Source organism: Mchenga conophoros, linkage group LG3 (assembly GCF_057382185.1).
Source record: "Mchenga conophoros isolate Kocher_MC1m ecotype Shallow Benthic linkage group LG3, M_conophoros_male_GT1.1, whole genome shotgun sequence".
Classification (NCBI taxonomy): Eukaryota; Metazoa; Chordata; class Actinopteri; order Cichliformes; family Cichlidae; genus Mchenga; species Mchenga conophoros.
This window is the reverse complement of record NC_140528.1, coordinates 7,922,775-7,945,416: the sequence shown is the minus strand read 5'-3', so window position 1 is coordinate 7,945,416 and position 22,642 is coordinate 7,922,775. Positions and strand designations below refer to the sequence as shown.

General features: G+C 41.5%; 2 protein-coding genes across 3 annotated transcripts in view; one reads left to right on the top strand and one right to left on the bottom strand.

Moving 5' to 3' along the window:
* Window positions 1–22,642, bottom strand: part of LOC146577138 (protein NLRC3-like) — a 291,287-nt gene that overhangs the window by 138,358 nt on the left and 130,287 nt on the right. The gene's annotated exons all lie outside the window — the stretch shown is intronic.
* LOC146577141 (uncharacterized) lies at window positions 147–21,855 on the top strand. The gene is made up of 4 exons (XM_085269709.1): window positions 147–207; window positions 3,264–3,337; window positions 5,552–6,729; window positions 21,504–21,855. Exons 1-4 carry the CDS (start codon window positions 147–149, stop codon window positions 21,853–21,855), a joined length of 1,665 nt encoding a protein of 554 aa, XP_085125835.1.

Genomic DNA, 22,642 nt, shown 5'->3' with positions numbered 1-22,642 from the left:
TTCTGGATACCGTGGTGTGCCACTGCTCCGCTTGGGAGAAAGAAAAAGAGAGAAGCTGACTCCGCGACGCGAATGGACTCCGTGGATTTGTTATTTGTTGTTGGTTTCGTCTTCTAAGGATTAATTCTTCTGTGGAGAGCCTGGACATGAACATTTCTGCTGGCTTTTCATTCCCCTTTCCCTCTGCTGAGACTGACTGTAGCACATGTAAGTGATAGCTTGGCCGACTACAACCGTTGGTGCTGGTCTTCGGCTCAGTATAACGAAACAACTTAAAACTAATCTTGCATTGAGCTCTAGTGTTGCAGACATGCTATTGTAATAACATGGTTCTGATCACTCCAGTCTAATTTTAGTTGTTGGGCGAAATTTTATATGTGGCTTTTCTAAATTTAATCTTGAACACATTTTTGCAGTTTTGTCTTTCTAGTCTGACCTAACTGACTCTTTTACTGCTATATCAATAACTGTGCTGTGAGCAATAAAGTTCGATTTAAAAAAAGGTATGTTCTAAACGAAGCTTCAGACGTCACTGATCACGTGACTCTGGCCAAACGAATCAAGCCTCGACACGGTGCTTCTGAAGCAGCGCGTTGATCTTTCTGACACACGCACCGGAGCGTCAGCTTCAAGCGGACCATCACTACGTCTCACATCTAAAGGTGTCAAGGTAACTTTGAACTGAGTTCAGTCAATCTGGAGTTTTTCCAAGTTTTCTGTTGCTCTCTGTGAGAGAAGAGCGTTAAAGGCGGGGCTCTCCAGAGTCCAGCAAAACAGGAAACCACAGCTGGGTGTGTGTAAGTGTGCAAACCAATAGAATGCATCATGGTGGGGGGGGCATCACGGGCAAGAAAAAAATAAAATAATCGGTCGTACCCATGCTTCCCCGACGTCATGCCAGCGCATATTGGGAATTCGTAGGCACCGATCGGTTTTCTATCAGCCATTTGCTGGGAGTAAGGGCGCCCTCCGTTTGCGAGGTGCGCCTGCTGCTGGAGGCACAGGGAGGAGAGGGCGTGGCGGCGGGGAGTCTCTGGCTGGCTGGAGCGGCATCTAATAACCAACTCGCAAAACAAAATAAAAACAACAAACAGATATTATGATACAGACTTATAATCTGCACCGATGTTTTTTCTACATTCTATAAAGTGAGCGCGAGAGCCCTCGGTGCGCCTGCGCGCTGCTGAAGTCAAAGTAAACTTTATTGTCATCTCCGCTACAGACAGTCCAGCATATAGAGAGACGAGACGACGAGGCTGCAGTTACAGCGGTGCAAGTAAACAAACAATAAATATAAGAAGAGTAAGAAAATAAATCTACACTTTAGGACTCGGGGTAAAGGATCAATAACAATTTAAATTTATAATTTACAGTTTGATGATTTAAAGTCTCACACAACCCGTCAAAAGGGGCGGGGCCGGCTGCTTCCAAGTAGAGCAGATTTCCTTTATAATGATGTAAATCCAAGCCCATCATGGATTCACGATCTGAATCCTGGGTTGTGTGAAATCCCAGAAATCAACCTTAGACAAAGTGAATCTGTGAATCTGTGAACTAAGGTGTAGGTCTGTTAGGTTAATTGTGCTGATCCTCGGGTTGGGGGATTTGTGTTTGTACTGGAGCGCAAAATTCAAACCAATGTTAGTTAATGTTAGGGCTGCACGATTTTGCATAAAATGAGAATCACGATTTTTTGGCTTAGAATTGAGATCATGATTCTCTCATAACAATAAATAAACATAAAACAACAAATGTCTCACGTTTTGTTGTTGCAGCAAAATGTTGTCCTGCTTGAAATTCCGTCTCCACCGTTGCTCGACGCTGCGTGTACAGAGCAGGTAGTGCAACAATAGAAAAATAGTTGCTGGACGGCACTGTGTAGCGTTTGTCTAGGGTGTTGATCGTTTTCCTAAATCCCTCGTTTTGCACAGTGTTGATGGAGCCATATCTTTGGTCAGGTGATAAGTGATAGCCTCCGTAATGTCTTTGTGCCTGCGGGAGTTTGACGTGTATAGGGAAGCGCTGTATAAGGTTCCCGTTATTGATGTTTGGGTGGTTGACCGGGACGGATTTTCTCCTGTCACTTTCTCGTCATCCCTGACGTGCTCTCCGTTGTTGTTTCCCTGCTAATTTTAGCATCACACGGCACAGCTTCTGTATCACGTGGTATAAGGCTCCGCCCGTGTCATTTGTTGAGCAGGAAGAGTGAGCGCTTGTTTTCATGCAGAGTACGTCCCGGATCAAAATGTGAAGTTTTACAAATCACCACTTCTTTAGTGAATATCATTTCAGTCTCAGACAATCTCGTTTCTCTTACAGAGGTTGAATGCACCTTCTGCGGATGGCGGTACCACACAGTGTGCGTGGACTTCCCCTGCACAGAAGGCAACTACAAATGCTGTGAATGCTAAATAAACAGAAACAAATGATCCCTGTTGTCTTTGCTTGATGATTGGTTTGAGTCTTGACAATCCACATTGCTGGCGTTGCATCTTTCAATGCCAGCAATGGCAGGTATCAGTGCTCAAAGCTTTTGTGTTTGTTTCCAACAAGTTGCCCACCTCGGGAAACAAAAATGTGTTCTTTTACTTGTCAGATGAACATATGAGACACTTTGACTCTTCAGTGCAGTGTGGAGCCTAACAAAGATCTGTTTTGTGTCCCAGCTGATCAGCAGGAGGAGGAGAGTCTGACGGAGCAGCAGAGGAACATTTTCAGCTACTTGGACTCAGCTCAGCCACTACAGAGGAAACAATGAGCTCAACACAGAAGGTGACAGACAGAGCAGGACCATATGACCAAAGATATTTATCACCATATACATTTGAACATTTGCCATAACGATGTAGCTGACGATAGAATTGACACCAGACAAAATACTTTACAGCTGCACAACTTTATTAAAAAGCCATCAATGTATTTTCACTGAAACAAGCAGCTGTTGTTTATGTGCATTAAAGTTATATAAAAATGTAACAGTGCAAATGCAAATTCCTCGCTGACAGTTTAACCAAAAGGCGTTTCCAGTGGAAACTGGCCGACACATCCTGAGCATAACCATGTATAATATCCACTAAACTTCAGAAGAGGTTATACAGTCGTGGCCAAAAGGTTTGAGAATTGCATAAATATTGGAACCTGGAGAAGTTGCTGCTTAAGTTTTTATAATAGCATTTTGCCTGCACTCCAGAATGTTATGAGGAGTGATCAGATGAACTGCATCGTCCTTCTTTGCCATGAAAACGAACTTAATCCCCAAAAAGCCTTACCACTGCATTTCATTGCTGTCATCAAAGGACCTGCTGAGACCATTTCAGTGATCGTCTTCTTAACTCAGGTGAGAATGTTGGCGAGCACGAGGCTGGAGATCATCATGGCTGTATCCCGATTCAGGTTCTGCAGCTTTAAAGTCCTCAAGGGCCGCGTACTCAAAGACCGCTAAGGCCGAAGTGCGAGGCTCGTAGGCTCGTGAAATGGGACGTCTAGCCTCCGTCGCGCTGCCCAGGTTGCCTAGCAACCATGATACTACCAGCTGGAAACGTTTCATACAGCTTTGTTTGACAGAAATGAAGGAGAACATATTTAGTTCATTTGTTTCTACATGAGCTCTGTGTGATTTGATGAGTATCTGAGGCTGAGACCACAGGACTGTGAAACATGATTGTTGGGCTTCATTTCTGTGCTGCTGGCTCTTCCTCCTCCTCTTCCTCACACACTGCTGAGTTTGTCCTGGTGGATCATCAGGGCTGCAAAGCCTCACAGATGATGTGCAGCAGTGGGTCCCTCAGTCTGTCCTCACTCTGGACACTTGCAGTCGTCACACATGGAAATCAAATGTGTGATAAGCTGCAGGATTCAAACACAAGTGTAACTTATAAACACATGTTCATACTTTTATTCCACAATCAGAGAGAAAGAAACAGAGAGAGAGTGCAGGACAGACAGACAGGTGACAGTCTCAGGTGTACACACTGCTACACAACAGCACCAGAGAAGCAGGATTTAGTGTTTGTGTTATTACGAGTGTAAACAAGAAGAGTTCCAGATGGTGCAGTGGACACGTGTGTGACTGCTGTGATTAAAGCATCTTTCTTTCAGCTTAACGAGTGAACCGTCAGCTCGTTCAAACACACGTTAAAGTGCGTTTGGCTCGACACCACCGAACAGAGGCAGCAATATAACACAGCTAACATTAACAGTGCAGTGAATCCTGCTTGTGCCGTGATGTTCAGGACTGCAAACCGAGCAGCATCACTGACTTTCAGCTTGTTGTGTTTGTGGATATATGACTGACTTTAATTATCCACAAAATCATCACATTCTCTGTCAGATTAAGGTCGACTATTGAACGGCGCATATTTTAAAGGCTTTAAAACCAAGTTAACGCTGAAAGTACAAACATCACTAATGTCACATAACTCTGCCGACAAGGCATAGCTATGGCTATGAAATGCTCTTTGTGTATCACTTCTTCATTATGAAAGATGTCATTAATGCACTAGTAATGTCTCATCTGGAGTATTGTTCAATCATTTGGTCAGCAGCTAATAAGACAGATCTTAACAGACTTCAGTTAGTCCAGAATAAGGCGTCCAGATTAGTGTGAAGATGTTCATACTATACTAATATTGATAAAATGCATAATAACCTTTCTTGGCTTCCTGTACAGGCTAAAATATTCTATGGCTTACTTGTAGTTCTAAAGAAAGCAATTCTGTTAAACACACCACATTTATTCTGCTCAGCTGCAGTATCCAGATGAAATACATCATCATATTACACAGTTTTCAACAAGCTGCAATTTAGTAAATGCTCGAGTTAAAAGTAACGTTTTGTAAAACTGTTACATTTAGAGCAACTTTTAAGTGGAATAAGTTGCCTTAAAAAATTAGAGAATTATTCAAAACTTCAATGAACACTTAAAAGCCGATTTACAGAGCTTTTAGTTGTTGTAAATATTGTAAGACATGATTTGTTTTTGAAATTTGTGTAATGTGCCTCAATGTTATTGATATTATTATTATTATTATTGATTGCTTATATTTGAACAATTGTGAAACCTCACTGTGGATGTAAGAGTGAAATTATGTGGATATCTTGAATCCACTTTATTGTGTAATATTTTATGTGAGTATTTGACGGAAGACGAGCAACATCTGTTGTGGAAGCTAACGGGGTTCCTTTAGAATAAACAAACATAGGATTTATTATCACTGAATAATTCTGTATAAATCTATACAAATTATAGAAATATGTAATAGGAAACAACAAAATAATCTAAATTATAAAATAATGTGTGTGTGTGTGTGTGTGTACACAATCAGGAGGGATGGGCATGATTTTAGTGTTTGAACAGTCATGAATTATCTTTAACAGCAGGTTGGATGTAATGTGGTAGAACTACCAGCAGGTGGGGATAAGAGACCTTTAAGGTGTTTGGTGCCACGCTCCACCTTCAGGTTTAAAACTAGTGTTAATGGAGTTTGAAGGTTGAGTTTGTTCCACGACTGCATTTCACTCACTGCCTCTGTTTGTATCTCTGTCACTGCAGGACCAACATGGAGCCAGAAGTCAGCGCTCTCAGGAGGCCGACAAACCTCACAGAAGAAAGGGAGAGAAAAAACACACCTGTGACGAGTGTGGGAAGGGTTTTACTCTGAGGGCTAAACTAAAACGGCATCAGGTCATCCACACTGGAGAGAGACCGTTCAGCTGTGACTTGTGTGGCAGAGCTTTTACTCACAGTAGCAACTTACAGAGGCATCTAGTTACCCACTCTGGAATTAAGGCATACAGCTGTGACGAGTGTGGGAAGGGTTTTACTGAGAAGGCTTCACTAAAACAGCATCAGGTCATCCACACTGGAGAGAGACCGTTCAGCTGTGACTTGTGTGGAAAGTCTTTTTCCTTAAAGGGTTACCTAAAAAAACACCAACTCATCCACGGTGGAGTTAAAGCGTACAGCTGTGATCAGTGTGGCAGAGCTTTTACTCACAGTAGCAACTTGCAGAGGCATCTAGTTACCCACTCTGGAATTAAGGCATACAGCTGTGACGAGTGTGGGAAGGGTTTTACTGTGAGGGCTAAACTAAAACAGCATCAGGTCATCCACACTGGAGAGAGACCGTTCAGCTGTGACTTGTGTGGAAAGTCTTTTTCCTTAAAGGGTTACCTAAAAAAACACCAACTCATCCACAGTGGAGTTAAAGCGTACAGCTGTGATCAGTGTGGCAGAGCTTTTACTCACAGTAGCAACTTACAGAGTCATCTAGTTACCCACTCTGGAATTAAGCCATACAGCTGTGACGAGTGTGGGAAGGGTTTTACTGTGAAGGCTTCACTTAAACAGCATCAGGTCATCCACACTGGAGAGAGACCGTTCAGCTGTGACTTGTGTGGAAAGTCTTTTTCCTTGAAGGGTTACCTAAAACAACACCAACTCATCCACAGTGGAGTTAAAGCGTACAGCTGTGATCAGTGTGGCAGAGCTTTTACTCACAGTAGCCACTTACAGAGGCATCTAGTTACCCACTCTGGAATTAAGCCATACAGCTGTGATCAGTGTGGCAGAGCTTTTACTCACAGTAGCCACTTACAGAGGCATCTAGTTACCCACTCTGGAATTAAGGCATACAGCTGTGACATCTGTGGAAAAACTTTCAGCCAGAGAGGGAGCCGAAATACACACCTACGCATTCACACCAGACATGATGTGTACTGCTGTGAACAGTGTGGCAAATACTTTACAACAGACGCACAGTTACAACGACACATGTTTACCCACACTGAGGAGAGACCTTATCGATGTGACCTGTGTGAGAAGACTTTTAAAACTCCACGTCACCTGAGACAACACCAACAGATCCACACCAGAAAGAGACTCTACAAGTGCAGCTACTGTGAGGTATGTATTTATATTGTTATCTTGTCATTTTAGCCTGACTGTTTGGAACAACTCTGCTCATTAAACTGTGTTAGCATGTTAGCAATTCTACTGCATGGAAAAGCAGCTCTGAGTGATTATTCAGATTTTCCTTTCAGTTATGATTTTAGTATTACTGTAGTATTATGGTGGTAGTATTGTAGTTATTGCAGCCCAGTAAACTGAGTGTGTTAACTGAAACAGTCAAATGTAGTTGGACGTCTGCAGAGATGCTCTTTATTTCAGGCGACGTTCAGGATACAAATGTTGAAGGACTGACTTACACTGTCTTTGTGTCTTTGTTTAGAAGCAGAGCGACACAGATGGATCCAGTTCTCAACCCTGTCATCACTGTGGTGGTGGGAAAGACTTTCATTGTGACCTCTGTGGAAAAACTTTCAGTCAGCAAAAGACCCTAAAAGTACATCAACGTAGACACACTGGAGACAAACTGAAATACTGCAAAGAATGTGGGAGAAGCTTCACCACACCAAGTGAGTTAAAACGACATGAACTGATTCACAGTGGGGTTAAAAAGCACCTCTGTGATCAGTGTGGGTCATCCTTCACCACTGCAAGGGACCTTAAATCACACAAACGAGTCCACACAGGAGAGAAACCACACAAGTGCAGACACTGTGACAGAAGCTTCTCACAGTCAGGTCATCGTAACATTCATGAACGTACACACATGGAAGGAAACTACAGCTGTGACCAGTGTGACAAGAGCTTCAGGAATCTCAGTTCATACTCTGCACACAAACGATCCCACGTTACTAATAAACTGTTTCACTGTTACCAATGTGCCCAAACATTCACCTCATTGTCTGCTCTGTGCAAACATCAGCGCGATCACTCAGGGCTGAAATCACTCCCATCACTGGATCACAGTGAATCTGAAGACACAGAAAGATCCTCTGGTTTCTGTGTCAGACTCAAAAAGCTTGAGATCAGGCTCCACAGAGTTCAGATAGAATCATTTAAACTTGTGTTGAACTGAACTGGTTGCTGGGCTGAACTTCTACATAATACAGATCTACATGGGATCTTCTTTTCTGTCGTTTTACTGAGTCAGTTTTGTCCTTTTTTCTCTGTCCTGGTTTTGCTCGTCTGTAAATGATTGAAACTCAGTCAAATAGTTCATTGTTCTCCAGCAAAACGTTTTGGAAACTCATGTTTAACCTTTAAAACTCTGACATGTTTTAGCACACAAGGCTTCATCGGGGAGTTCACTCATGATTGGACCATGAGAACAAAGGTTTTTAGTTCTTTCAAAGAGAGTCTTGGAGATGTTTGATGTTTCTGTTTTTCTGAAACCACCTGAAAGAAAAACTATTTTTCTTGCTTTATGTAGTGTGGAAGTTTTTAATGTTTCTTCATCTGTGATGTTCTTGAATGTGTTCACGTGAAGATGGTACAAATAAACTGTCCTTTCAGCTTTAGCTCCTAATTTATTCATTATTTATGGATGTAGCACAGCAGCCGTCTCTTGATTAACACATGGAGGGCTCGGGATCTGATGGTGTCGTCTCCCTAATTTGCCCACTCAGTAAATCTCACTCATGGCCAAGAAATTGAAATAAACCTTGTTTCCCTGCTGGATAGTGATCCACTGTAACTCTGCTCCTCCTTCCTGTTTAGGATTTCTGTGGCTGAAGTAAAATTCCCTCCATCCATCACTTATCCCAGCTAACCCAAAGTGAAATAAAGTTTTGCTCATCTTAAAAAAGCATTACAATAATGGGCATTACCAATGCAAACTGAATGATACAGAAGATGAAAGAAGAGACTTTGATCAGTTAATAAAGCTCATGATCTGGATTCATTGTGGCTGCTACACAGATACTTCTGGGTCACTTCTCTCAGTTAGGAACCTTCCTCACCAAACTGACTGTTGGACCACACCCCTGGTTTCATGAGAAATTGTTTCAGCCATGATTTCTCTTCCTGTATTTCAGAGTAAAGACTGAAGTGACAAATGGAAGCATGTTTAAAAAACACAATGTGAGAGAGACGTTGAGGTCCTTAGAAGTTACCCTGGGTTTTTCTGTCACCCTGCTAGATGTTACACACCTTGTTATTGGACTGATTTCTACTGCTGGACTACTCCTGCGGAGAGTAACAATACTCTTACTAATTAGCTCCCTTTCACACCTTTGGGGATATTTATTTTTGTGTTTGCAGCGCTGTGAGCCAGAACAGCGAGAGAAAAATCTGCAACAGCGACGAGCCGAATGCTTACGTGAATCGCAGCAGCTGCACATGTGCTACGCTGAATTAGAGGATATCTTTGCTCTGGATTTCTATTTCTACTTTTTCATTTCTATATGATTCTTCTTGCATCTAAACAAAGATGATTCAATTTGCTAAATGTTGATGGCTCTTCGTGCTCAGGTGTAAATGAGACGTAATATTTGCTCTTGGTTTGGTTCTCCTGTACAGAACCTTGCAGTACAACAGAAACCTAAAAACATTATTTGTAGTTGTTATTCTTAGTTGTTCTGCTGCCTAAATACCACAGGGTCTGATTATGAAGTTATTGAGCTGCACATACTTTACGACCTGCTTAAGTTCGAGGTCACAGCGTCTGTAGAGCAGCTGGAACATAATGAAGTCTACAAGGTTAAAGTTTTCTCTTCAGTTATTGTTCTTTCTGCTGCTTGGTTTGATGGATCTGAGAGCTTTTGTTTTTATTATTGTTATTATAATTATCATTAATATTTTACTCTCTAGAAGCTTTAAAATAGTGTTTGTGTTTGAAAAAATTGATTTAAGAATTGAACAGAAACATCTGTCCTTCTGAAAATCGCCCAAAGGCACGGAGACAAAGTCAAAGGATGCAACCTGTAACTTTCTCTTCCTTCATGTCAGGACCATCATCCATGATTTATATAAAATGCATATAGCAACAGTAGCACTTTAGTTTGGACTTTATGATTTCTGTAACTGGAAAATATTATTTTGTTTAAAGACAGAAGTGACCGCATAGTTGCAACATCAAAGGGAAATATTAATTAATTAGCATCAAGTATATTTGTTGCTTAAGCGTTTGCACTATAACTTAAGTAGGATTATAACTTTTAAGGAAGGAAAGATTTCAGATATTTAGTTCACTGTTTCAGTTATTTTATATGAAATTAAAACATTTCCGTTGGTCAAATATGATGCTCTAAATCAAATAAAAGTTTGAAAATAAATGATGTATTTTTAAATGCTGCAACAAATGTTCACAAAAAGTAACTATAATTAAAACCAGTTAAACAAAATCAAATGTTTGAATCATGCTTAACCAAATGCCAGGCTGCAGAGCTGAACCTAAAGTATACGTAGAAAGATTTCAACATCTGAGCAGTTTTTAATGTTTTTATCACATATAAATGTCACAGCAGTGGGTCCTGGCCCAATGCTTTGTGTTTTTGGTTTTCTTTGACTCTTGTTTTTCTTGGTTTTTGTTCTTCTTATTTATCAGGCTCTCAGTAATCTTAGTTCTCCCTCCCTCAGTGTTCATTTCAGCCTGTGTTTAGTTTCTGTTCCCGTGTCCCACGTTTCATCGTTTCATGTCGAGTCAGCCCTGTCTCTCTGTTTCCTGTGTCTCCCCAGTCAGCCCCGCCTCCCTCGGGCACTCATGTGTGATACAGAGTAATAAACCTGACTACATTTGCTGCACTCTCTTTATTACCTGTTACTTTAAAATTCATACACTAATTATGTCTGCCCATCTCGCTAATGTGAAGGTCAAAGGTCAACATCCCAGTGACATAAGAATAATCCCAAAGGGGCAAAGGCAGCGGTTAATTTAGCACATTTAGCATTAAGGGTACAGCAAGGATATACTTTTACTTATTGTGGCAGGGGTGTGGTCTCTGGCCTGCTGCAGTGGAGGCTGGTGGCGGGACGTTGGACGGCACAGGTGAGGGTGATGGAGCTCATGACTCTCCCCTTTATAGTGACGGAGGAGACTGGCGTGGGGGAAGCGTGTAGTGGAGGAAGCCGAGGAGAGAGCTGGTTTCTGGCTACAAAGAAACCAGAAAAGATTGCTCGTGGTCAAATGTCAAAGGAGCTTGCAAAGAAAAGCGTCTGGACTTCTTTAAGTTACTTGAAGACGTTTCACCTCTCATCCGAGAAGCTTCTTCAGTTCTAAGGTCAAATGGTGGAGAGTCCCAGATATAAACCTAGTGGGAGTGACCCCCCACAGAGGGACATATGTGCATGTATGCAGGCAAAGACCTGCAGTTAAAAAAAAGCGCCCCTCGACAGCCAAACCCATCTGTTCTCTAATTGGATTGTTACATTGTTGATTGACATGACATTGACCAATCAGATGAAAGGAAGAAAAATAGGGTCAAAATCCGTACTTGTAACTTGCAGGGTTTTTTTTTCTAAGTCCACACACAAATCTTTTATACACATACAAATCTTTTTTACAAGTACAAAATATTTATGACCACATTTTGAGCCCATACGAGAACAACTGAGATCATTTGTCCACAACACGAGGTTAGTTATTAATATACCGTATTTTCACGACCATAAGACGCACTGTGCTAAAAGGCGCAGTCTCAGTTATGTGTGCCCTTACTGTATTTAACACACACATAAGGCGCACTGGACCATAGTGCGCATACAAGTACCGTATGAGTATTTAAAAATAAAGCGGGAGCAAACCTGAGTTCGGTACCTTACTCACATTTCTATTGCCGGTAATCGTCATCATCAACAACACACAAGCATACAAGTGTGCGTATTTAAAACTAAAGCAGGAGCAAAACAAAGTTTGGTACTCACATTTTTATCATCAAACCCATCGAAGTCCTCATCCTCTGTGTCTGAATTGAACAGCTGCGCTAAATCTCCATCAAACATGCCAGGTTCACTTTCTTCACCGTCAGAGTCACTTTCCGTGCCGTGCGGCTCCTCGGAAATGATGCCGGCTTTTGCGAAAGCTCGAACAACAGTGCCAGCAGACATGTTAGCCCAAGCATCTACAATCCATTGGCAAATTGTGGCGTAACTCTCCCGGCGCTGCCTTCCACTCTTGGTGAAACTGTGGTCTCCATCGGTCATCCATCGCTGGATGTGTTTGTCGCCGATGTGTTTGCTGCAGTAGGAGCGGAAGATGGCCAGCTTTTCCTTATAATCCGCTGGAAGTTGCTGCGCTACCGTAGTCCTGGTCCGGATGGAAAAATGGCACCGTTTCATAAAAAGTGAAAGTGAAACTGCTTTTAGCCGAATGGTGACCGTCGAAACGCTTCTCCCGCTCGTTCTTTGCTCGATGATCGCTGTCAGGGGTTTAGACATCTGTTCACAAGTAAGAGAAATAAGACACTGCAGACCGACTCAGAGTTTAAGAACGTGTACACGGGTGAATGCCTCTGAGAAGACAGACACAACGAGTACAGGCTGCTTGCTTTATTTATAGTTCAAAATGGATTACATAGCACTTCCTCTTTTAACGGAAAGGGGAGAGCTCAGGCATTGTCTTAGCTATCTAACCTCTGCACACAAACTGAAAAATAACGACACAGCAGTATTCATGCTTATCTGACATCACAGACACTGAAGTAAAGAATGCATGTATATCCTGTCTTGTCAAACATCTCAAACACTGAAGTAAGGAATGCATTGTGTTTTGTTTAACAATAGGCTTGGTTATGTGAAAATATATGAACACTAGAAAATAAAACACACTTGATTATATTGTATTTCATAAAAATCCTCTATCATTCCCTCCTGTTGTTAATATTTTTCACAGGTTTAATCAATGCATAGTCACTTGTTAGTCACATTTTCAACTTGCATGTCATTTGGTGAAAACATACATGATCATCAGTTAAAATTCATCTTCTTCAAGTTCAATCTCTGCTTGTGGTTCGTATTGGGGTAGGGAGACATATGCTAGTAGTTTTGTGGTGAACATATTGTTTACCATTCTGTGGACACAGGGCAATATGCATGTTGAGAATAAGCAAAGGAGTATGAGCAGTACTCCAACGAGTACTAGTCCTTTCATGAGCAACGTCTTCCATGACCCACTAAGAAGCCATGTGAGCCAGTCCTCTTCACCAGTGATGTAGTCCTGTCGTTGAGCTTGACTCAGTTGTCGCAGCACGTCCAGTGCGTCAGTCATATTGTTGGAGTGCACATTATCAGGAATGTATGTGCAGCAAGTCGTGTTGAAGAGCACACATAAGCCTCCTTTCTCGGCTAGTATCACGTCCAATGCGACTCGGTGTTGCATTATTGTGATGCGCACTGCATCGATTTCTTCATTCTGAGCCTTGTTGATCTTTGTTGAAGCATTCAGAAACAGTCCAAAACGGTAGTCGAGTGTCTCTATCCTGAGCATGTTTTTGGCATTTCCTGCCCACGGGAATAGAGAAAGCATTACTTTTTGTCCTTTGGTCCATGTTTGAATTCGTCTGGTACGTCAGTTCCCCAGATTGAGTCGTGAGGTTGCACGTCTCTAGTGCTCCTCTTGCGTCTCGTCTGATGTGGTTCATCAAGCCTCGGGGCCTCCAGGATCCTCGCCGGGATCTTCTGCAAAGGAAGCAAAACACCTTTTCCTGCACCTCCCTAACTTATCCTATTTGGGACTCTTTAATCAAAAGCATGATCCTAATTATGTTCTTAACTTATTGACTTGTATTTATATATATTCTTCAACGTTACTCATCCCTTTAAAACTCTTTAAGCGCTGGTTTCCCGTCCGGTTGCTCGCTATCATCAACATCCTGTACACGAATTGTCGCTGCTGCAAGTGCCTCTACTCTAATCTTAAGTCACCTTTTTAACCAGAAAATCATTATAAGCGCCTATTCTACTAAAAGATCCAAAAGAAAACAACCTCTTTAATCCTTTAACCTTAACATAAAAATAACAGTTTCAGTTTTACCATATCCAAATGATCAACAAACCCCCAAACATAATCACGCATAATAAGAACCAAAAAAGTCCTAAAATGATCCTAAATTATTAAACAATTAAATTATTAAACCCTAAATTCCCCCTTTTATTTTGACACATGAAATGTGTCACAATACTATACAAAACTCAAAATGCTCAGTTTTTCCCCACTCATGATCCAATCTATGTCATAAAAATAAACTTGAAACAGAACAATTATCAGTCATGTGTTTCTCCAATTAATGGTAACATGAGTTACATCAAAAATGTTTCCCCTTTAACATTTGGCATTCTCCCAACAATATACTATAATCCCATAATCTAACCCCAGTCAACAAAACAGAAATTTTCTCTAGTAAAAGCCAATTGTTTGTCCACATTTATGCATCCTCACTCACCCAGCCACACATTCACTCACATGCAGTCACACCATATTTTTGCTAATAGTGGAGCTTCCCGCACGATCAGATTCTCCACCCTCAGCAAAATGAGCTCATTCATTTTTTTTAATTTTCCATAGGAAAATATTTCTTTATGCTTTTGGACTGGATTGACTCGCATAAAATCCTACAATTTTGGACAGGGACTTACGACCTGATCAGTCCCCACAGGTAGCTTTCTCCTCAGCCAATTGTAATCTGGAAAGCCCCCCTTTTATTTGCTCTCCCCGAGAATTTGTCAGCGCTGTTGCAGGCCTGCTTAGAACAGAAATGAGAAAAAATAGAGCTGATTATTAGCTCATGAGAACACAAAACAAAATCACCTGACAGGTTTCCTTTAAGTGCACTGTTACAAACTAATGGGCCCCTCAGACATGTCCATGTTTCCTAAAACTCCCTCTATTAAAACAAAAACAACAACAACCCAAACCTTACTGACAGAATCAACCCATCACCACAACAACCTTAAACACACAAGTTTTGCCACCACATAATCTCACCCCCTCAATACACCGAAAGTCTCATTAAAACCACACAATTTGCACACAAAAATCACCCCCTTTAACATACTTAAATTCAGCATAAAACCCCTTTACGACAACATATAATCACTAAACTATAAATGTCCTACCCAACTCTGCACTTCTCTTGTCTGCTATGCTTCCTCTTCTGAAAGCCTCAGTCACACACACACACAGGAAGCTCCTTCGTCACCACTCACTTCAGCTAATTTGCATACTGAGTCATCTCTCAATGAGTTGCTGTAACAACAGAAACATATGTTTAAACATTACCACCTTATTAAATTATTTTATTTCTTTCTACAGTGATCACTACTGTTGATCACTTAGTCCCAGAGCACTCCTAAGTCACTCTTTTAAAACTACTTTAATCACTTTTTGTTTTCATAACTCACTTTGTCATATAGCTTCTTTGAGTTCCTCAATTTCAAACTCAAATGTATTTTATGTTTGTGTATGTGAATTTGCATATGTTGCTTTTCCAGTGTGTCAGACTCCTTCATAATTTTGCCTTTAAACAGTCAATTTTCTCCTTCCCAAATTTACTAACCCAAATTTTGATTTCCCACCTTAAATAGCAGCATTCCTTGTCCTCAGCCAGAAGTTAGGGCTCCACTTGCCACTTTCCACCTCCGCCTTAGCCCAGCGGCTTTACCCTTAAGGTCCCGTCTTCTTCACTTCATCTCACCCGTGAGTCTGAGCTCACAGGGACTGAGTGAGGCCGAGTAATCGTGACTGTGCCTGCCTTAGGTTGTCCCAGGGTTTCGAGGTGGGATCTTACCCGTCATGGGCTATCCAGCCTTCCATACTCGCCTGATACGGGGGCCAAGTGGGCAGGGGAGGGAACACACTGGCTCTGGAAATTAAAGGAGTGTAAGCTGCTTCCTTCATTGCATCTTATATTAAACTATCCCACTTCTGACTCCTTCCTAGAATAATTTCACATATGGCACTTTGTGTATGTGTGTTTTCTATTCATTAATGTAATTGTCAGTTATTTTCTCTCTTCATTTTACTTTTTTATCTGTTTGTTTGTGACGTTCTACTTTAGTTCTACTAAACCTTGATGTAAAAACAATACACCCTCTTTTGACGCACACACTCTGCAGTTTGCCTACGCACACACTTCTCTCTCAGACTTCCTCTTTTCACACACCGCCTTGCACTCACCCTACTATCAACTTTCATAGTGTTATTATTATTTATTATTTTGTACCCGTCACACCCAATCCCTCAAGTATCGGCACAAATTTGTTTCCAAACCAACAAAATAATCAAAAAACAAAAACATACATGAGTCAGGACACAAAAAGACAAAGAAAAATGCTGCCAGAAACAAAGCAGAAGTGTGAGGGGAAACTGAGCTCACAGACAGCTGCATGTGTTGGCTTTTAATAGCATGCAGCCTCTGCTCTAAAAAACCAATAAATAAAAAATAAAAGAAAATGTGTAACATGCTCATCAACTTAGCGGTGTCCACACATTTAATTCAGCTTCATAATCCTGTAGGTTTAGTTATTATCTACAGGGTTTGGCTTATTAGTTGTTATTATAGATGTGCTCTGTATCTCAGTAATATTTATCTAGGATAAATGACAGGTTTTCAAGCAGGTTAAGTGCCTCTATGCACCTAATTGGTTTAGATATTGCCTTTATTTTCTTCATCTCATATGCCATTATACTGAGTTTGAGCAAACCTTAAGCTTGGTGCAGACTACTTCATAACAATTGTCCATCTCACATCATACTGACTAGGATACTTCTTGTCAATATTAATTTTATATCATTATTAATATCATCATCTTTTTCTCTCTATATAGTAACAATAGTATATTACAATATTTTACTAGTGTATATCACTATACTACTACTGAGCCAATTTAATAGTTAGGATCATCTTACTCAGCAAACAGATAATTTATAGTTCATCCAATCTGTACAATTTGCTTCATCTCTGAACAGGTTTGTGCCTACTTTTAGACTGGTCTTCTGTTTGCCTCATCTCAGATCCAACCTTCAGTCACATGCATTCTCTCTGTTGCATGTCGAACCAAGTAGTTTATTATTATATTTTATTTTGTATCCATCAAGGACGTGAATGAGCTGCAGTCTCACCCACCTCCAGGATGGAAACATTTATCTTTTCACACACTTTCCTTGGCTGTACAATGATACAGCCTTAATCTACCTTATGCATCTCTCTTTTTTTTTTTTTTTTTTTTTAGAAAAGGTCTTCATATGAATGATTTCCTTTTATTTATTTCATACAATCTGGGCATGATGGGTCATAAATGCACTGATTTTTGCAGCCACGGCCACTATCTCTATGTGACATAAAAAGGGGATCGGTTAGATGCTGTTTTGTCACATGTCCTGAGGCTGATTTCACAATTATAGTGTTTTTTGAAAATGTTACATTTGGGACTTCTACAGTTAAAACAGTTTTACAAGCTCCTGTGTCTCAAAACATTTTTTTTTAACGGCACACCTTTCACATATACTACAACTGTTGGTTTGGCTTCTGACCCTAGCAGCAGTTGTTCTATATTGTAAACTTCCGCTTCATCTGTTTCACTTCCTTCCTCTCCACGTCTTCTACGTCTGTCATCATCACTTTGAAAAGATGCCATTCTGCTAGACGTTTTGCTTTTTTCTTCTGACTTTTTTCCACATATAGCTCTTTTTGCAAAGCGGTTTTTAAAGCATTTATTAAATCAGGGGTGCATTTGCCTTGCCAAGCTGGACAATATATTTTATTTTGTATTTCTCCACCTTTTTGCACTGACTATTCCTGCATTTGAACAGTTTTTTTCTAACCACTCTTCATCTGCTGTTAATTTTACTTTAGTTTTAGAGTTACCCATTTTAAACTAATTACGTCAGAACTGTGACACCTTCTCTGGCACAAAGGAGCGGGCAGGTGATCAATAACAGGCTTCTACTTTCTCACTATTTGAGAAAGCGGTTATTGATTTTACGTGATGACGCACAACCTTAGTTTCCCACTCCAGCCAGTTCGTGAGTGTACACAGGAAAACAGCTTGAGAAGGGTTCGACCGCGTATTGGGTCGTAAATGACAACTCACTTCTCTTTGTTAACACAAACAGAGCGCGCTTTTATAATTTTTATTGAGACTTTCCGTATTTTTATTGTGCAACCTTCTAACTGTTCCGTTGCAGCCACTCCCAGAGCGACCGGAACTCGTTCCGTTACAGCTGCTTTCCCAAAGCAACCGGAACTTTTAATAGCGATTTCTAGAATTTCGCTCTTGCCTGTTGTCTCTTAAATCCCTTCTGGATTGAGATCTGTCGGCGCTAACCAGGTTTACACACTATTTTAAAGGAAAATCTCAATATCAACGTATTTTAGCGCTAGATGGAATGCAGTGTTTCATATTCACCTTACTGTGGCGCTGCGTTTTGGATCCGGCACATCTGGTCCTGGCGTCGTGGGGCCTCGCTGACCAGAGATCGAATTCACGCTCCCGGATTTTCCTTTTTACTGTGCACAGATTTTTTCCAGCGCAGGCAACACGACGTCAGAATCCGATGAAAACCGTCTGTGGACAACTAGACGTTAAAAATAACAGTTAGTTATCCGGCTACGAAGGACCAATTAAATGTCAGGGGTTTAGACATCTGTTCACAAGTAAGAGAAATAAGACACTGCAGACCGACTCAGAGTTTAAGAACGTGTACACGGGTGAATGCCTCTGAGAAGACAGACACAACGAGTACAGGCTGCTTGCTTTATTTATAGTTCAAAATGGATTACATAGCACTTCCACTTTTAATGGAAAGGGGAGAGCTCAGGCATTGTCTTAGCTATCTAACCTCTGCACACAAACTGAAAAATAACGACACAGCAGTATTCATGCTTATCTGACATCACAGACACTGAAGTAAAGAATGCATGTATATCCTGTCTTGTCAAACATCTCAAACACTGAAGTAAGGAATGCATTGTGTTTTGTTTAACAATAGGCTTGGTTATGTGAAAATATATGAACACTAGAAAATAAAACACACTTGATTATATTGTATTTCATAAAAATCCTCTATCAATCGCCTTATGTCCGCGGAAACTCAGCTGCGTATTCTTGACCTGTCAGAGCTTGTTTTCCAGCTTCCTCCACTTGCGAACCATCGATTCATTAAATTAACCTTAAATTCTCTCGCCGCTGCTCGATTTCCATGTTCCTCCGCGTAGCTGATGGCCTTCAGTTTAAACTGTGCTTCGCAAGCGTGTCTCTTTGCCATTTTCAAGGTTGTTAAAACAACGATGTCCTGCATAACGCACATACCTGTTCTTTTATACACGTATGTGCGATTGTCCCGGTATATACGATCAACGCCCACACTTCACCCTTTAACGTTCTCATGGTGTTCTCTACTACGTCCTCCTTACAACACATAGGGGGCACTGCGCTATAGGGCGCGCCGCACTTTTTGAAGAAAATCTAAGACTTTTAAGTGCGCCTTATGGTCGTGAAAATACGGTACTGCAACAACATGGCAACAGAGCAGCTGCAGAGAATTCAACATTAATGAATCGATGTCCACAACCTGCTGCACAACCTGCAGCAGGTTGTGGCCTGATGTGTTTTTAAGAGTTTCACTTTCAGGAGGAGAAGATTTAAACGAGTCACACAAATGTGAACTACAATGTCTGTGACACACAATTTATGCAAACTGCAGTAAATCTGACCTGAAGAAATCCAGTCTTCTGCCTGTTGTGGTTTTGACAGCTGCTCGTAGGAGAGTTTGTTTGTAGGAGGTGGAGATGTTCTCAGATCAAGTGCGTAATCGTCTCTTTGTGTAGACGCTAAAAGCTGTGAGCCAAAACTCTCTGCTCTGAAACTCTTCACTCAGTCCTCACGCTGAGAGTTTAGAGGCTGAACTTCTTGTTCCTCCATAACACTTTTCATGAAACAGCAGAAATGAGCTTGTGTTTCTCAGCAGTGCGCACACAGAGAACCGATCCTCTCTGCTCAGTCTGAACAAATCAAAGTGAAACGTCAGTGAAAACACAGCTGCTGATCAAACTGTGTCAGATTAATGCCTCAATGTTTCACTGTGACGTTAAAAAATACATAAAAATGATTTAAAGAAGTAGGAGGCAGATTTTCACAATAAGAGCACTTTGTTTTTAATATAGCTGTCGAAATTAACGCGTTAATTGCGATAATTAAATTTTGGAATTAATTACGTTAGAATATTTAACTATTTAGCGCAACACGCAGATAAAAAAAAAAAAAGTCGCTCCCATAATTCCACTTGATTTGTTTACCGCGCCACTGAAAATGGAGAAGCAGGAACAGGATGGCCTTCTGGATGGGGAATTCAAATACAAGAAGAACATAGATGGGACAATAAACAAACGCGTTGTAATTTGCACTCACTGTAGTAAAGAGTTTCAATTTCACCGTTCAAATTCGACCTTAAAATACCACCTTAATGCCAAACACGCGTTTGTCGGGGCAGCAGCTTCACCCGGCCTGCGTCAGACCACTCTTAGTGAACGCAGGCCACTCGGTAAGTCTTCTTTGGACAAACTGACCGACAATATAGCCAAATGGATAGTAAAGGACTGTAGACCACTAAGCATTGTGGAGGACAAGGGCTTTGCGGATGTTTTAAAGGTTGCATCTCAGGACGCGTCCTACAAGCCCCCAGCGAGAAGCCTGGGGTCTGACATCCTTTGCGCTGACTATAATGAAAACGGAAGAGCGGCACTTTGCGGAGGCTTGTGCAGAGCAGTTCCAGACTGTTGCTCGCAGGTGGAGAATTGAGGAGAAGGTGACAACAGTAGGCACGGACAGTGCGCGCAATATGATCGCTGCGGCTCGCATCATGCCATTCAATCACATGCCGTGTACCGCGCACATTCTACAGAGATGCATCACAGTGAGTCTCGCAGACAGTGGCTTTGTCACTGCGCTGGCCAAATGCCGCAAAATTGTTGGCCATTTTAAGCACAGCCCAGCAAACACAGCAGAGCTGAACGCAGAGCAGGTGTCACTGGGGCGCAAGCAGGAGCCGTTGGCCCAGGACGTGCCTACACGCTGGAACTCCACGCTGGAGATGGTGAAGCGCTTGATCCGCAACCAAACTGCAGTAACCGCGACTCTGGATAAACAAAAGCATAAACTTGTCCTCCTGACGCCTCCAGAGTGGGACAAACTCCAGAGACTGGAGACACTTCTAGAGCCCTGCAGGTGAGCCTGTCATTGTGACCATAATTGTAGGTTTAGATTAAATGTATCAAACATACATCTTAAATCAGTTTTGTTATTATGAAAATGTCTTAATACCTAGTAATAAAAAGCTTTTTTTAATTTGCTGTCTTATCTGTGTGTGTGTGTGTGTGTGTGTGTGTGTGTGTGTGTGTGTGTGTGTGTGTGTATTCCACTGCAGATATGTGAATGAACTGCTGGGAGGAGAGGCCTACGTCTCCTGCTCTGTAGTTCTACCAGCCTTCTGCCACCTGCGCCGTGTCATGGAAGTAACTGATGAGGACCCTGCATATGTGGTGAGGTTTAAAGAGAAGTTTAAGGAAGACCTTGCTTCCCGCCAGGAACATACCAACTATGCATGGCTCCAGATCGCAACTGCACTGGACCCACGTTTTAAAGACCTACGCAGTGTGCCCAAGACTGACAGAGAAGCAGTGTGGATCACACTGGCAGGCATGCTGCATGAAGACTCTCCTAGAAGATCACACACTGCAGAAGAAGGTCCAGCCAAGAAGAGGCTGAGCCTGCTGCAGATGGACTCTGACTCTGAGTCAGAGGAGGAGGTACAGCAGGACAGAGCCATACAGCGCTACAGAGCAGAGCCCTGCACTGCCTTAGAGGACTGTCCCTTACAGTGGTGGGCAGCTCATGCAGGAGCCCACAGCCAGCTGGCCCGCCTTGCTCGCAGATACCTGGCCACTCCTGCCTCCACAGTGCCCTGTGAGAGGCTGTTCTCTGTAGCAGGGCACATTGTGAACAAGAAGAGGTCTGCTCTGCACTCAGAGAACGTGGACAAGTTGGTTTGTCTCAGCAACTGGCTGAAGGATGAGTAGACCAGAGGACCGTGTGTTTAGAGCTTGTTCTATGGTTGAATGTGATTTAAACAATACTTTTCACTGTTGTTCATATTTTTTTGCACTAATCTACCTTACCCAAAAGGATGATTGGAGATTTTTTCTATTTTGCCTGTTGAATTAGGCCTATGTTCTGTGAACTTGAAGATGTATATGGATAAAACAATGTGCTAGATTTAAACGGGTGGAAAACATTCAGTAAAAATCCCTCACAATTATTTGAAGCCCTGTTCTGCTTGTACTGTTTGTACTCACAATTAATAATAAATAAAACAAACAAGTGTGTTAAAAACCACTATCTGTCCCGATTTTTACACATATATACACATATACACATATATTTCGAGTTGCGATTAATCAATTTTTAGGCTGTGATTAATTCGCTTCCAGCACAACACCCAGCCTACGTCAGACCACGCTGAGTGAACGCAGGCCACTCAGCGTGGTCTTAGCATTAAATAACACTAACAAGTGTGTAAAAATCCGCTATCTGTCCGTATGTTTGCACACATTTTGGTCATATTTCGAGTTGCAATTAATCATGATTAATTGATTTTTAGGCTGTGATTAATCTGATTAAAAATTTTAATCATTTGACAGCCCTAGTTTTTAATTCAGTTAATGTCAAACTGTCATCAACACCTCTGTGTTGTCTCCGTCTCTGAGCAGATTCAGGCATTACTCAAATAATAAAGGCTTTTTTTCACTATTATACTTTTCATTAGTCTCCAGGTTGATGATTATAAACAGAATTATTAAAGTTTTT